Source organism: Rhodofomes roseus (assembly GCF_022264815.1).
Source record: "Rhodofomes roseus strain CIRM-BRFM 1785 chromosome Unknown C8Q71scaffold_13, whole genome shotgun sequence".
NCBI lineage: Eukaryota > Fungi > Basidiomycota > Agaricomycetes > Polyporales > Fomitopsidaceae > Rhodofomes > Rhodofomes roseus.
The window spans coordinates 734,928-750,187 of NW_025952969.1; the positions used below are offsets into that span (position 1 = coordinate 734,928).

The following is a 15,260-nucleotide window of genomic DNA, read 5'->3' on the forward strand; positions in this document are numbered from 1 at the left end:
GATCCAGGCCCGATACAGTATCAAGTACTGCATCACGAGGCCGGTACTTTTCAATCGAACGAACCCGCCATCTCAGATTCAACGTACATACGTACTGGCAGCTACCTAGGGGAATCAACACCAAAACACGCGGTGGTCTCAGGCGGTCTCTGCGCTTGCACTACGCCCTCGGCGCTGCATATGACCTTCAAGTTCCTGGTCTTCTGCTCTGCCACTAGTCCCCGCGCGAGATGCCAACACTACCTACAACAAATCACGACAACACCCGTCTCCATCTCAACAGTCGAGGCCAGCCAAGTCGTGCTTTTCACCTCGACGTTATGTACGTTCGTGGGCGACTTTGACACTCCCTTACTCTCATACAGTTTGGCCTCCCTGTCGCTCTCAAGTTGTGGCCGGCGGCGTCACGGCGCGGCAAGGCTTTGGCAAGGCCGCGCTACCTGCAGCTGCATGTCGGTTGATCAACGACGAGCGCTGTTCTGGCGCTTCTGCAAACTGCATCTACAACACCGCCCAGCTTGATAGGTGACAGCTGTGTCGCCAAGTTTCCTGCCTGTGAGGCGTCCGCTGAACAGGTATGCTCTGCCGCCAGCTAATTTACCACAGTATCGGTAACGGATCAATCAGATCATACACCGCGGGCAAACCAGGTTTTTCGGGCTCCGAAAATGCTAATAACATCGGTCCTCCATGGGAACCTTTTCGGAGAGCTTGACTGACTCCGAAAATGCTCCTACATTTCTCATGTTCGTAGCATGTTCGCCGAAAACACGCATGTTTGGCCTCCGAACATGCTGAAATCGGCTGAAACGCATCATGTTCGCAGCATGTTCTGACAATATTCGGAGTCCGTAAAGGTTCCCAGGCGGGACCGATGTTCATAGGGGTTTTCGGAGTTCGAACAACCTGGTTTGCCCGCGGTGATAGCTGGACCGCATTCTGAATCTCAAGCTCTCCGCGGCCGATTGACAACACTGTGATCGGCATGTCAACGTCAGAAAGACGTGGGCGCTGCATGACAGCCAGAGCTTGTACGTGTATCCGATACTCCGAGAAAACCTTGTACGGTGTCATTCTTCTGCTCGTCTTGCCAGCTGTATTGCGGATTCGAAGGTCGCGATACAGAACAGGGTGTACTGTATCATAGCCACACCCGCCATGAAGCAGCGTGTCTGCGGGGGACTGTTATGCACACGGCCGAGGTACGCCTCAACGTCAGGATCGATTGCCCTTCAAGCTGTGCTAACACACATGCGCCAATCCGCCTTGATACAGGTAGGGGTTAGGATCTGCCGCTGTCGGATGGCTTCGACAACTGGATAATCACTCATCGTGCTACTCTGAATGCTGTTAGTCGGAGGCCGAAGATCAACTGCTACGGACACGGCGCTCAGAATTGTCAACACGAGACCGACAAGCCGCATCAGGCGCATCGCAAACCTGCTTTCTTTCAGAATCCATTCCCGTCATGCCAAGGCGCAAGAGGGAATAAAACTCGGGATTGCCACCGCTCCGTGTTTTAGGGGAACGCCTTGCCAGGCGCCTTGCGTAGTGTTGCGCCCATACCCAACCAGAGAAACTTAAGTTATATGCGTGCAGGTATGTGGTTTCTATTTTGGAGTACACATGTGCAGTGGCAACAAGCTCGGCAGACACTCCACAGACATAATTCAAGGAAAACATGGAGCTCGAGTAGTCGAAGCTCGAGATCGTCTGTGTAAAGACGGGTACGTTCTTTGAATGTTGTGCGTCGAACAGCGGGATGACCTGTTGTGTGATCGCACTGAGGTAGGCCGGTCATTTTGCGGGCTTTGCTATCCAAAGCTCTGCTACTAGACTCACTGCATTTGCTAGATTCATGTGCGTCGTGTGGCCGATCGTTTGATCGTCAACGGATCACCTGCGGATCACACTGCAGCCAGAATAATGATCGGTGAGCGGATGCTTGTGCCAAGGTCCAAAGGTTTTACGGTCCCACTTGGGTGAGGCGGCCGCAGTGATGCCGGGGCGTTGAGCGCTCAACACACGGGGGTGCTCGCCGGACGACGCACGTCCTAGGCAGTTCTGCGTACAGCATAAAAGGCGAAGTCGCAGTAGTGACTCGTATTCGACCATCGTACTGCTCTAGGTCTCAGCGTCGCCACTCCTCATCGACATGAAGCTCTCTACTGCCTTGGTTTTCCTCGCCTGCGCCCTGTTCGAGGTCGCCACCGCTGGGCCTGCGCTGCTCGGCGGCGCCCTCTACGGTGGCCCCAACGAAGGTCGGTTGTTGTCTGTTCAGCCGTGTCATCTGCCTAATAGCCTGATTGTCCTGCGTAGTCCTTGATGACCGCGGTTTCCATTCGTGGAGCGAAACCGGTCAGATGCATGGTACTGGCTCGTATGCAAAGCACTAACAGTGCTCTGCCTACTAGCACCTCACGTCGGCGAGGTCGATGCCGAGAAAGGTGAGATATAGTATGTCCCCAGTCCGCGATACTACACCTAGTGTACTGAGCTGATGGTTATGTGTAGACGTTGAGACGCGCGGTATGTATCCTTATACTTCACGGCTCTTAGAAGTTAGGCTGACCTTTTTGTTTCCATTCACTCAGAACACCACGTCGATGGTCTTTATGCCTTGGAAGAAGGTGTGACGCGGCTTGCTGGGCGATTATGTTCGTTGGAAACTAACGTCTTCTACGATCATGTGCGACAGATGTTGAGTGTATGAAATGTTCTGACCTCTAATTAAAGCAGAGCTGAAACTCTTTTTAGAAACTTTTGTGGTGTGCGCACCGGGAGTCGATTCGGGAAGAGGGACGTTGTTGGTAGCTTCTGGCTATACCGGACCGGATCTCTACTGTTACTTGCGGACTAGAGTTCTTCGTGTGTCCTGAATGTGTTGCGTGGCTTGCATTATATCATTTCCTAAGCACGTGGTGCGCAAAGCTCAGGCTCGTGAAACTTGGAGAACGTCTATGAAGGATTACCATCCCCGACTCCTCCCGAAGGGAGGGAGGGCTCTGTCAAGTAGAAACGATATTGCGCCGGGGATGCCGTGTCGCCGTGGGAAATTTTCGTCCATATACGGTACGCGCGATACCGCATAGGGAAACTGTCCACATGCAAGCCGTGCGCTCGCGTCTGACCGAGGCTCTGCCTGGCTCTGTGTTCCGCTCGTGCGGCCGGATCTTCCTCCGTTTTTTTCCGAGCATATATAACATGCCTCCTGCCACTATTATCGAGACATTCACTTCAACACATCTTGTCTTCCCCCCTGAAGCTGCCATTTCCATGTCACAACAACTAACTAGTATTGCCCCTACTTCCCAACTACCAGATAGGGCCTTGGGCTCAATACTAGTTTTACCAGACAGTAGGGCTGCTCAATTCTCGCCGCCCGTTCGTCGGTTCGTCGGGCACCTGCCCCGTAAGGCAGGTAGCATCAGATCCGGATCAAGCCCGGCAGATTCCCGACTAATCCAGCCACCGCCTACCGACAATGACGCTTAACGACTCGTCGATACTTAGCACTGACTGATACGACCTTGCACCAGCCAGAGGACGAGCCTAGGGTGACTCGGAGCTCAAGCGCTCACGTCCTGGTTGGTTTACCGTCGCAGAGCTGTGAACGGCGATTTCGAAGTTAAAGAATGTAAATGTAAGATGCATCACATAACATTTGAAGCAGTCAATGTAGGTTATTGTCGGGACAGATGAGAGAGCGGCAGGGGAAGAAAAACGCGATGAATAGCCCGATTAGAAACGAGACTCAAGACTGTGAACTGACAGCAGTGAACGCGCGCGTTAACGGAAAGTTACTGCTGACTACCTATGTGATTATGTAAGCCCACTGATAGCGAGCCCTCGACACTGTGTGCATGCATCCCATAGCAATTGGCAAGATTCAAATATTCTGTGGGTATCGTACACATCCGACACCTCGTAAGTAATGTACAGTCGGGATGTGAGCTCGTTCTCTCGTTGGTCCTGCCGCTTTGGGTAGGCGGTGGCTGGATCAATCGGGAATCTGTCGGGCTTGATCCGGATCTGATGCTACCTGCCTTACGGGGCAGGTGCCCGACGAACCGACGAACGGGCGGCGAGCATTGAGCAGCCCTAGTGTCTCAGGCCCACTACCAGTTTTACCAGATGATTCTGCAGACTATATACCAGTCTCATCATCAGACAGCATACCACATACAATTGCAAGTGTCCCTAATGACACAGTCCAAGGCATCATGAATAGCAATCCTTCATGGTTCTATTATACTGATGATTATTACCTGCAGCAATTACAATCCCTTACCAGAGCTGAATTATGGGCTGCTGTTTGTACATGTGTTGATCAGACACAAGGTATCAGGCAATCCAAAGTATCTTTGGCTAAGCAACTACTGCAGCATTTCAACTCATCTAAAGTGTTATTGGCAAATATGTCAGATGTTCTCCTGTGCCAAACATGCAACTGCTCTCTGCTGCTCAGTTCACCATTCCACTGTAGATATATAATTTTGAAGCATTACTATATACAATTATATGGCTGCAAGATTCTGAAATGTCTATGCCAATCTCCTATGCTTTCCAGTATAGCACATGATGTTGCTCATTCAAGTACAGTTCCTGGACCCTCATATTCTCAGCCAACTGAAACATTTAGACAAGGACATTTTAGATCATTGTTACACCATATTTCAGACTGACTACATGAAGAGCAAAACAAGAGCAATGCAAATACTGGTTTCCAAGATATTGGCCATTAAGCAATATATCAGTGACTTGAGTATTGCTGAAGTGTACCAACAATACTTCACAGCTGTGACATACAGTGGCAACATGTTATCTAATGTGCCAAAGCCATGCAATATTGTTGAAAGTATCTTGATTGCATACTATGGTGATGCTGTGATAAATGCAATATTCCATAACACACTCCCAGAAATAAGGAAACAGCAGCAAGTTCAGTATCAAAGAGACTATAGAAGGTTGAAAAGACAAGACAAGAGCATACAACTAAAGCAATCATACCTCAGTGAAGAAATGAATTGGCCTACCATACCTAGCACTGAGACTGAGCTACAATGTGCATACAATTATTGGAAAGCAACACAATGGCATTCTCCTCTCATCTGCTCTGTGTGCTCTAGCAGTGCCCATAGATTGAAAACAAAGATCTATGATATGAATCAAATCCCCAACATAGTGCATAACATGTCTGTTTTGCAGGTACATGACCCATGGATTATTCCGAGATGCATTGTACAGCAAAATTCCAATGAGTTCTTGTATGGAAATGAATTGGATGGCTTCATGTTGGATAAAAAAGGGCTGCTATGCAGTGATCCTATCAATCACAGAATAGCACTATGTTCAGACTGCTACAATTCCCTAAAGAAACCAGCTATGCCCAGATATGCACTGGCAAATAATCTATATAGAGGTCATCTTCCTACTGAATTCTGTGACCTTACATGGGTTGAACAGATGGCATGTGCTATTTATCATATCACTGCCCATGTAACCCGTTTGTATGGATCTTCAGAACCTGGACAGCCAAAGATTTTTCATGGAAACACCATAACACATGATATGAATGTCATATCAACAACAACAGTGCTTCCTAGAACTCCTGCAGACATCACTGGGTATCTCTCAGTTGTATTTACTGGACCTCATAAAATCAAAGCCAGTGACCTGGGCAATACATTCAGAGTGCGAAAAGCCAAAATATGGCATTTTCTTCTTTGGTTGAAGCACCATAACAAACTATATGAGCAGATCCTGTTGGATCAGAGTAACATAGATCGATTTCCAGATGATGGTGTTCTTCCTGGTGTTGATGCTCAATTCATCCAAGACATTCACCAAAAAGTGATGAAATCTTCCAAGAAGAAACAGCAGGTTTTACAGAACATCCTGCAGAGGCTTTTATGCATGACAACTCTAAACATGCAGATGATCAACCAACTGTACTGCTGGAACACACAGGTGTATCTGACCCAGAAGGAGACAGCATTAGTATACAGTAGTGATGCTGATACTTATGTTCTGCTTTAGGTCTATGTTGTACCACGAACAGCGGAGTTTAAAATCTATGTAGATTATTGTATCATCTTATCTACACCACCCTCACCGCTCAATCGATGTTCATTCATAACACTGCGGACAAACCCCTTTGTTTGGCGTCGGATAAGTCTCAGATCATCGTTAGAATGAGTATATCATCTCGAAATCCGAACATGAATTATTATCGGTGACCGAACATTGAAAGGCACGGCTCCTCATTGGCTGCCTTTCAATGTTCGGTCCAGGAAAATAGATAATATTCGGATTTCGAGATGATATACACGTTCTGACAATGTTCTGACGATGTAAGCGCTCCGTGCAACCTACTTTGTCCGCAGTGTAATACGGTTCAGGCACCCACATGGAGTCGGGGACGGCGCTTGCGCCGCTACAGGAATCTGGTCGCCGCGTGGACGCGTCAAACGCGGTAGCCACATTCACGTGATCGCGAGCCACTTCACCGATGCCACAGTCAACCAAGTTGCACCTGCTCATTAGACCTTCTCCCAAGGCGACACTGAACTGGAATGCGACGATTATCCTCTGGATCTGCACGCAAGGCTCATGAGAAAGGGCACTCCAGACTGGTCAGAATTAACGTGAGTCACGACTCACGTCGCTCTCGCTCTCTGGAGCACTGCGGCATCCGAGTCGCGATGGTGGCAGGTTGGTTGCATGATGTCCGTGCGACGCGGCAGGTACGGTGAACTCATTGAGTAGGTCGTCTACAGATACACTGCCGCACACAGGCAATATACTGCGGTATACAGCTGCTGCTAGTTGGTGATGGTCACCTCAGCAGTGGCCCGTACCAGTCTCATCGATATCCTCCGCCACGCGTGTACCGATATCTTACGGCGGCGCGATAGATTTTAATGCGATATTCGAGGTGCGATATGCGTGCTGAACACGGTTACGGGCCTCTCGGCCTAGATATCGGCGACGCGGCGACGTTGTGCCCTACGCACTCGGGATGATTCCCCGCATACCCGGACCGTACGAGTCGCAGAACATGGCAAGAGTGGGCTTTCCCTTGGCGCGAGCCATCTCCGGCTGTGCATGCCAAGCCTGTACATGCTCAGAACCATGGGATGTTGTGGCATGAAGAGAATGCCCGACTTTGGATTTGAGCGGCAGGGCGATCAGTACAGTGTGGCTTTGAGTTGAACTGTGCGTAGGTGCGATCATAAACGAACATTGGCTGGCGCAAATGGTAAACGTACATGCTCACGCAGTAGGGCTATGATCCTGCCGCTCGGCGACGGACAACCGACAAACAAGGCAACGCTTGGAGATATAATAACGGCCGACTTGAAGCAGGGTGGCTGTCCGCTGAACAGAACACCCGAAGGAAAGACGGCGATAACTATTCTATTTCTGGTGAGGCATCATCTCTGAATATCCACGCGTGTCGGCAAGTTGCGGAAGCCGGGCTTGGGAAGGAGCCAAGTTGAGGGCATATGAGTCCACATGGTGTGGAGATACAAGTGTTCTTCCCAAACATGCAGATCGTGCCTCTCTGGCTATAGGCAGTGGTAACCACGACAGATTTGGATGTGTGCACTCACGGTGAGTCACTGCCAGGCACAAAGGGCCATTGTCTGCTGCTTTGGGATCCACAAGTTAGTTCCCAAATATGGCTAGTCTGAGTGCGGCTGGGCTTCCCGAAAATTCCCCCATAGCCCATAAGCGAGGCGGTGATGCCTCCTCAGGCCTTCAAGTTCACGTATCCGGACCAAATTCGGACGGGGGGCGGCGGTAGAAGGTAACAGAGGGCTTATTAAGACTCCATGGGCTGTTTGGCACTGGGATGGATGCGCTGCGCGGGCCCGGAATGGCAGAGGGCGGCGGCTGATGGCAAAGCACAACAACTGCCTGATTTGGAATACACCCTGATGGGGATCGGCTGTGCCCCACATGCGGGCGTCTCGTGCCCTCGTGTTGTTCAAGTTCGAACGCTAGCGCTGTGAGCCACGGCCACCTTTGTTCTACTAGTACTCCGCCTCCGTGTTGCCACACTTGCCGACATATATAATGTACCTAAATTACCGGGACTCATCGCCCTCCGACTCCTCGAGGTATGTCTGCACTACCACACGTCCGTGGCAAGGCACGGGTGCCAGTTCCAAATCATATCCCTCCTCTCTCTGCCCCCGTCAATACCCCACTAGCTGTCATGAAAATCTCACATACCATCTCTAGTCACCCGCATTACGTGCCGGCGTACGAACGCGCTCAGACGACAGGTGCACTAGAAGCTCAGATCGCTCACGAGCTTTCGCAAGACGTTTTCTGTGAGGTCGACGGCTTTCTGAAGACCATGTTTCCTGTCTCCGACAACCTCGTCGAGACGGTCTTCGCCCAGGCGTCACAGTCTACTGGATACTACAAATCTTCGCGCAAGCAATGGTCGAATTATCCCACTGCAACACCGGCCAATGAACAGGATTTGTACGCGCCGTTCGTAACACTCGTGCAGTCCATTTCCAGCTGCATCTCCAAGTCTAAGGCTGGCCGCCGCATGTCAACGAACGACGTACGATGGAGGGATTACCACAGTGTGCCGCCCCTCTCTCGGGACCCTGGCGCTCCGGACGTTAGACCCGACATCATCGCGACGATTGGAGTAGCAGACAACAAGTCCGTCCCGTGGAGTCGCATTCTGGTCCCGGTCGAAGTCAAGAAACGACAACGGGAAGGCTCGGCACTGCTTCAGCTGCTGAGGTACATGCTCATGGTCTTCCGTGAGGCGGTTGACCGTTGCTTTGTCTTCGGCATCGTCGTTGCGTGCGCGGACATGTCGGTGTACCTGGCGGACCGGACCGGTGTCCTAGGGTCTGTAGTTTTCAATATCCACAAGGTGTGTGGCTTCGCTCCCTTTCTGCGCATCGCGTCTAAGACACGCATAGGAACCACGATCATTTATCCGCGTCATCGCTGGCATATGCACGTCGTCGCTCGCTGATCTTGGGTGGGACACCTCGATGACGGTCATTCGCGAGAGGAATAAATACACCCAAAGCCAGTTCCGACTGTCGAAAAAGAACCCCCAATTCTCCTACCAAGTACCCTGGAACGTGGAGAAGGAGGACTACTATTGGGTGATTCACATGCCTAAGCCCAAAGAAGACGCTGAATACGGTGTCATGGACGAGAAGGATACCGAAAAGTTTGTCCTGTACCAGGCGCTCAATGTCCAGCGTGGCGAGGTGATACGTGGGCGCGCAACGCGCATATGGAAAGCATGGCTCTTCGACGAGTTGACATTACCGCCGGAAGACCGCCAGGTGCGTCTCACATTGCTGCATTCCTCTCGCACTCCAGGCTGACGCGCCTGAAGTTATTCATCATGAAGGATACGTGGCGAGACGACGAGCGACGTCTAGAGGGCGAGTTCTACAAACATATCGGACGACACGACGGGGTTGCGACGATGCGTTCCTACGGAGTCGTATACGTTGATGGCAAAAAAGACACGGTCATGACAAGAATACGCCACGACCTGCGAGTCCGCGCCAAACCCCGTTGCATCGATCTGTCGCAAAGGGACATTATACCGGAAACGATACCCTCAGCGACGCCTGACAGGACTCGAGGGAACACGACCGATTATGGCATTTTCGCCGATTATTTGCCTTACCTTGACATACCCGAACGTGAGCCTCGAGGGAAAACCCACTCAAGGCTCATCATGGAGTCGTACGGATGGCCAATCAAGTACGCGCTTTCACTCTTGGAGCTGGTGCAAGCCATGCACGATGCCCTTGCTGGTGAGTTTAGAAACGATGACAGCATTGCATTGTTCTCATTCATCGTGTAGGTCATTGGGCTGCGTACAAGAAGGGCATTCAGCATAAAGATCTTAGCGAGGGTAATATCCTCATTACGGCTCGCGGAAAGAACGGCGTAGGTGATCGAGGAATGGTGATCGACTTCGACTACGCGAAGTTTATGTCGGATGCCACACTTGCTGACGATCCGATATCGGTACGCCAAATCTGCATCACAACCAAATGTCTTTTGATTAACGATCTCACAACAGGGGACACGCCCATTCATGTCGGGCGAGATCCTGGAGGAACAACACTACTACCGTGCTGCAACTGTCCAGAAACAAGGCAGCACAAGCAACACTACTAGTAGGCCTCTCCACGCATTTTATCACGACCTGGAGAGTCTTTTCTGGATCCTTCTCTGGATTTGCATCTGCAGAGCTGGCCCGGCATTGCGGCGCTTCCGCTCAGTAGGGAAGGCTAACGACTACGCTGCCTTATCACAGCACAACTTGCTCTTCACAGCGCCGGGACAGAAGCAGCTCGGTCAAAACAAGCGTTATCTCATCAAGAACGAGGAAATTTTCGACGACTGTCTCGAAGTTGTGGCTGATTACTACCAGCCGCTCGTGCCCCTTCTTCGTTGCCTCTGGGGTATTCTCCGCAAGGGATATCAGGCACGGCACTTCGACGACAGTGAGGCCTACGCTGCTTTCTTGAAGGCTTTCAAGGATGCGGAAACAAGCCTCGGCGACAAACCTGAGCAACTAAACGAGGACCAAGAGCGTGCCTTCCAAGCGGAGAAACGCCGTCGCGAGGAGGACCTCATGAACTGGAAGCGTTCACCAAGAAAACTGGCAAGGCGGGGCGTTGACAAGCCAGTTGCCGCCGACGAGCGAACTCGTCGCGCGAACGAAGCCGGGCCTGCAGCCGCTGACCCCCACTCCGATGAACGCGAGGAGTCCCCGACGCCTCTGCCTCCCTCAAATGCGAAGACAAGCCGCGCCGAACGGAAGCTCATTCAAGACGCTATGGCGCCCGGGCCGTCTACCAGAGCGTCGCGAGCTCTCCCGTCGACTGGGGTGTCTATGCAATCGATGAGCCGCGTGTCAGTAGCTCCCACCGTGTCCGCGGCACAGTCTCCCCCGCCATCGGAGACGAGCCAGACCAATGCTCCCGTGCAGACGAAGTCCAAGAAACGCGGCCGTGAGGGGGCAGACGATGCTAGTGTTGCGGGTGAAGGGAGCGAGCAGGGTGGTGGCGCGAAGAGAGCTAAGCGAGGTAGAGGCGGACGTGGACGAGGAAGTGCTCGTGGGAGTGGGAGTGGCCGTGGCCGTGGGGGTGGGGGTGGAAGTCGATCCCAGCCGGACAGAAAGGGGAAGGGTAGGGCGGTTAACCCGAGCTAGGGGCGGTTCGGCTGTGACTATCGAGCAATGCTGTATGAAATACACGCTGTATGTCGTTGAGTATCAGTATCTTCGTTCCTATCGCATGAGCGGCATGCGCAGGGAGTCGCGCGCGCCAACGACGATGAACGAATACATGCTATATTGATACTGAAGCTTCATTTTGGGTATACATATACATACACAATGGAATACAGATAGTCGCTCAATATTGACTCGTTGAACGTCCGTCGTCGAGACTCGAGAGACAGGAGCGCCGATGGGTACGTAGCGCACGTGCCAAGTACATACAGTGTTGTTCGTGAAGCGCCCTCCGAGAGCTGCGCCGCTGGCAGCCACCTTGCCCTCGACAGGTGCAGACTTATGGGAGACCCGAGGGAGATCGGGACGTCGCTCGTCATCATCTTTTCAGGTCTTGATCAGTTCTTTCATGACTATCCGCAGCAGCAGGATGACTCGATAGACGGGCTGCGGATCAAGCATGTCCTCCCAGAGTGCGCCTCTCGTGCGGCGGATCTATTCAGACATCGCTATGGAGAGAGGTGAGTCAGTCTTCTCGATGGCATTGGGTGTTTTCGCTCAGAAATTACTACACCAGGTTCCGCGGTTGGGCGGCGTGAGTTATGGGCGAGCGGGCTGGCAATTCCTGCTGAACGATCCACTCCACGTATCTGCTCGCTGTGGCATTCGACGTCGGCACTCCTGGCAAGCCGAACATGTCGGGGAACTTTGGGAAGGAGAGTACCATCAGTTCGTATCCGTTCCAGTGTCGCCTTGACCTCTACGTGTGGTTTTCAGTATCGAATGCGTGTTTAATCAACGTCTCGAAGCTATGTGAATCAAAATTACGTGTCATCAAAGTAAGCTTCGGAATCTTGAACGGCGTGGAGACCACAGTGATAAGATGCCATCCTCAGGCCTCAGGCTTCCAGATACATCATCATGCATAGCAGTTGACACTTACTCCCAGTCTCCTCGCTTGGATCATGGCAGACCTATCTCACGACGACCGGGAGACAGCCACGACGCTCACGTCATTGGACAGATGCTGATGGACATGACTGCCAGCATAACGTCTGATGTGAACAATGTGTTGCTCCTCCGTATCACATCAGAACGCGTCTACCAAAGATGCCTCCCCTAAGGGACGGTTCACATTGCTCTTGGGTCTTGGGGCGTAAAAGTTCGCACTGCGCTCATTGAAACTCCTTCGCGGGCGGCTCAAAATATGCTCAAAAGGAGTTCTCACTTTCCTGGCCATCGCAACCTGTAGGTTGCCTCGCTGTTGCCTGTTGTAAGCATGAAGCTCGCCCCCGCCTTCATCGTCTTTGCTTGCGCCTCACTTGGAATTGTCATCGGCGCCCCGGTGGAATCCGAGTCCGTTCAAGTCGAGAAAGGGTTCAAGTTTATAGCAGAAGACGGTGCGTATCGTCACTACGTACTGAGTCTCTTGCCGATTTCATGAGAGCGGAGGGTCGTCCTTATTCTGCCACGTCACTTCGAATGACCTAGCGTACTGAGGCTTGTTGACTTGTCAGCCCCAATCGATGCGTTTGCTGGGCTCGACAAACGCTGCAATGCAAGAGCGGACTCTGTCCTCGATAAACGCTGTAACATCGTCGCCGTCTACGATATTGCAGTCGATGAAGGTGTGCAAAAGCCCGTTTGCGAATGATTGTTGCATCGACTGACTGCTAGCTTTGTGCAGATCTAGCAACTCGTGCGAACGAGTCCTAGAAAAACGAGTCGGCGACATTGGTGAGTCATCTTTGACGCGAACGTTATACAGACTTACATGTTGCTGAACTGAACAGACAGTGTTCGAACGGATGTTTAGGCGCAACGTTCAGTTTCGATTTCGCACTTGAACCTTAAACCCATGCATGTAGCACACGAACTGGTTCTATTCCCTGCCATTCCGTCAGGAGTATGGTTAGGCGAGCTCGGCCAGTGAGCCTATGACCTACTGTGTTCCCGGGCCCGGACACCGTCGCGCAGTCACTGTCGCTGGGTTCTGACCCACAAACTCCAGACTCATTCGTTCCTCCTCAGGCTCCAGCGAGAACAGAAAGAGGCTATTACATTAGCAGTCAACCCATGATACTTAAAAGTCAGATGTAGCCGCCAGCCTGACGGTCCTCATCGCGAATGAACAGCCCAGGCGGCCCGTTTCACTGTCGGGATTTACGTGAGCAGAGTCTAGTGCATCCTATAGAGAAGGTCAGCGACTGTAGTACAATATGCAACGGAGCTCACAACAAGCCCGTGTGATCAGTCTGTAGCGGGGTTGCCTCTTTGCTATTGAGTAGTGCATATACGTAGGGCAACGTCGTTCGCCGTCAGGTCCGGATTTGGTTACCTCGTGTTGAGTGCAAGACGGCCGTCAAAGCTTCTGTCTAGTATGATTATGAAGCTGGGTTGCAAAGCTAGAAATTGTTGGACGTGATTATGTCCCTTACAAAGCAACTTGAACTCACAGAAGCACGGGGCCACAACGATGCTATACCGAGTTGCGAAAGCGCAGCATCTAACCTGTGGTTCGGGAACAGAACCTCATCATGCAGTACGCTCAGCGCGCAGGCAATTTCGTCAACGTCTGGAACCCGAACGTCGCCGTTCCTGGGCGCGATGCTGGACGCATCCTTTGGACACGAATAGTGGCCCGTCAGTCCGATGAACACGTACTCTGGCCGGATACGCACGTTGCAAATTTAATGCACTGGTTATTCGCAGAGCTTCAAATGCCGGCCTGGGGATGAACGTTTGAGCAATGGTTCTTGAACGAATCCTCAGCCTGGTAAGTAGATGTGAGCCACGGCGGTGCGACGGCGAGGACCCAATCGGACTCCCGGCCAGGGCTTGACGATTCAAGTTCTTGCCGCAATCATGGTACGCCATTGAGCTTAAGATGCCAACGTGGTCTACGTGACTTAGCATCTTTTGGGGGCCATCCATTGATCCAAGGGCCATCGGAAGTTCGGAACTCGACCACCGCGAACTCGAACAACGTTCAAGTTACCAGCCTGCTCGTGGGCGTCGGGTCGTTGGCACGTGACGCATCAAAGCCGGCAGCGGGGAGCTCGAGCGCCAGTGAGCTGACGCTCCTGGACCTCCTCCTTCTGGTGAGCGAGTCTACACGGCACACCCTAGTGCCTGGTACACCATCTCGGCTGAGGGAACGCATGCTTTTACTGTGCCTACTTACAGGAGATATCAGGAAGCTTGCTCACTCAGGACACGATGAACCGCCGAACTGGCCCGCGCGCAGGCCGAGCTCTCGGGTAGCCTCAGAGCTGAACTTCACACTACCCCAGGGCCGGGTCTCCTAGCAAACTTGAACTGTTCTTCTATGACACCTCTAGCATCGCACCTCCTGACGTCTTCGACGGCATCGGTGTAATCGACCTTTGAACATTGTTTGCGTCGTCCCGGCACTATGGCGTTCCCGCCCTTCAAGCTGTTTCAGCTGTGAGAACTTCAACGAACGATACGCCCGCCCCACGTAGCCTGCGATATCCTGGTCTCTAATGACGTTCCGAACCATCGGTCAGGTCTGATCAGGAGGACTGACCTAGACCACAGCGATGATACCGTGGTCGCTGCCTGGGAGAATGAACTCAATGTTCACGCTCTCGTCTGGGTGAGTATACGTCGGTCATGACGGTATCGCAGCATGGAGTTGACGTTGTGCGTCCAGTTCGGCTTCGACGAGGATAGCAAATGGAAGACACGCCGCGACACGCTGTTCGTCTCGCTGCACTCGAGCTCTCCACACAACCCGGATCGCGGTCTTCACGCGTCTCGATTCCGAATCCTTGGGCCGTCCTTACGAGCGAATCTTAACTCAAGCGCCCCCGTCATCGCATGGCTTCACCGTAATGTTGTCGAGACTGTATCCCGGGAGCCGCTGTGCACGCCCAGGGGATCATCCGGTTGTGGTAGTGCTAATCTTGTCTAGACTCCTGTGAGCCTGTGCGTCATGACTGTGCAGGGTGTTGACTTACGTCCAGCATCGGATCTTTTATTAGAAACG

General features: G+C 52.2%; 5 protein-coding genes across 5 annotated transcripts; all 5 read left to right on the forward strand.

Moving 5' to 3' along the window:
- The first annotated feature begins 90 nt into the window (after nt 1–90).
- Nucleotides 91–716, forward strand: C8Q71DRAFT_765497 (uncharacterized protein). Its single transcript, XM_047924132.1, has 3 exons — nt 91–322; nt 390–575; nt 628–716. The coding sequence occupies exons 1-2, from the start codon at nt 181–183 to the stop codon at nt 527–529; spliced, it is 282 nt and encodes a 93-aa protein (XP_047777794.1). The 5' UTR covers nt 91–180; the 3' UTR covers nt 530–575; nt 628–716.
- A 1,439-nt stretch (nt 717–2,155) lies between these two features.
- C8Q71DRAFT_858998 (uncharacterized protein) lies at nt 2,156–2,730 on the forward strand (the record flags this gene model as incomplete). The annotated part of the gene is made up of 6 exons (XM_047927580.1): nt 2,156–2,261; nt 2,320–2,358; nt 2,415–2,447; nt 2,515–2,529; nt 2,595–2,630; nt 2,699–2,730. 6 exons carry the CDS (start codon nt 2,156–2,158, stop codon nt 2,728–2,730), a joined length of 261 nt encoding a protein of 86 aa, XP_047777795.1.
- A 2,463-nt stretch (nt 2,731–5,193) lies between these two features.
- On the forward strand, nt 5,194–6,039 carry C8Q71DRAFT_710298 (uncharacterized protein; the record flags this gene model as incomplete). Its single annotated transcript, XM_047920731.1, has 1 exon — nt 5,194–6,039. The coding sequence occupies one exon, from the start codon at nt 5,194–5,196 to the stop codon at nt 6,037–6,039; it is 846 nt and encodes a 281-aa protein (XP_047777796.1).
- Nucleotides 6,040–7,858: 1,819 nt separating this feature from the next.
- Nucleotides 7,859–11,229, forward strand: C8Q71DRAFT_116574 (uncharacterized protein; the record flags this gene model as incomplete). Its single annotated transcript, XM_047916355.1, has 6 exons — nt 7,859–8,126; nt 8,251–8,908; nt 8,958–9,335; nt 9,389–9,818; nt 9,869–10,035; nt 10,091–11,229. Exons 1-6 carry the CDS (start codon nt 8,083–8,085, stop codon nt 11,225–11,227), a joined length of 2,814 nt encoding a protein of 937 aa, XP_047777797.1. The 5' UTR covers nt 7,859–8,082.
- Nucleotides 11,230–12,527: 1,298 nt separating this feature from the next.
- C8Q71DRAFT_724679 (uncharacterized protein) lies at nt 12,528–13,328 on the forward strand (the record flags this gene model as incomplete). The annotated part of the gene is made up of 5 exons (XM_047921646.1): nt 12,528–12,648; nt 12,766–12,876; nt 12,926–12,985; nt 13,117–13,177; nt 13,280–13,328. The coding sequence occupies 5 exons, from the start codon at nt 12,528–12,530 to the stop codon at nt 13,326–13,328; spliced, it is 402 nt and encodes a 133-aa protein (XP_047777798.1).
- Between the last annotated feature and the right edge of the window lie 1,932 nt (nt 13,329–15,260).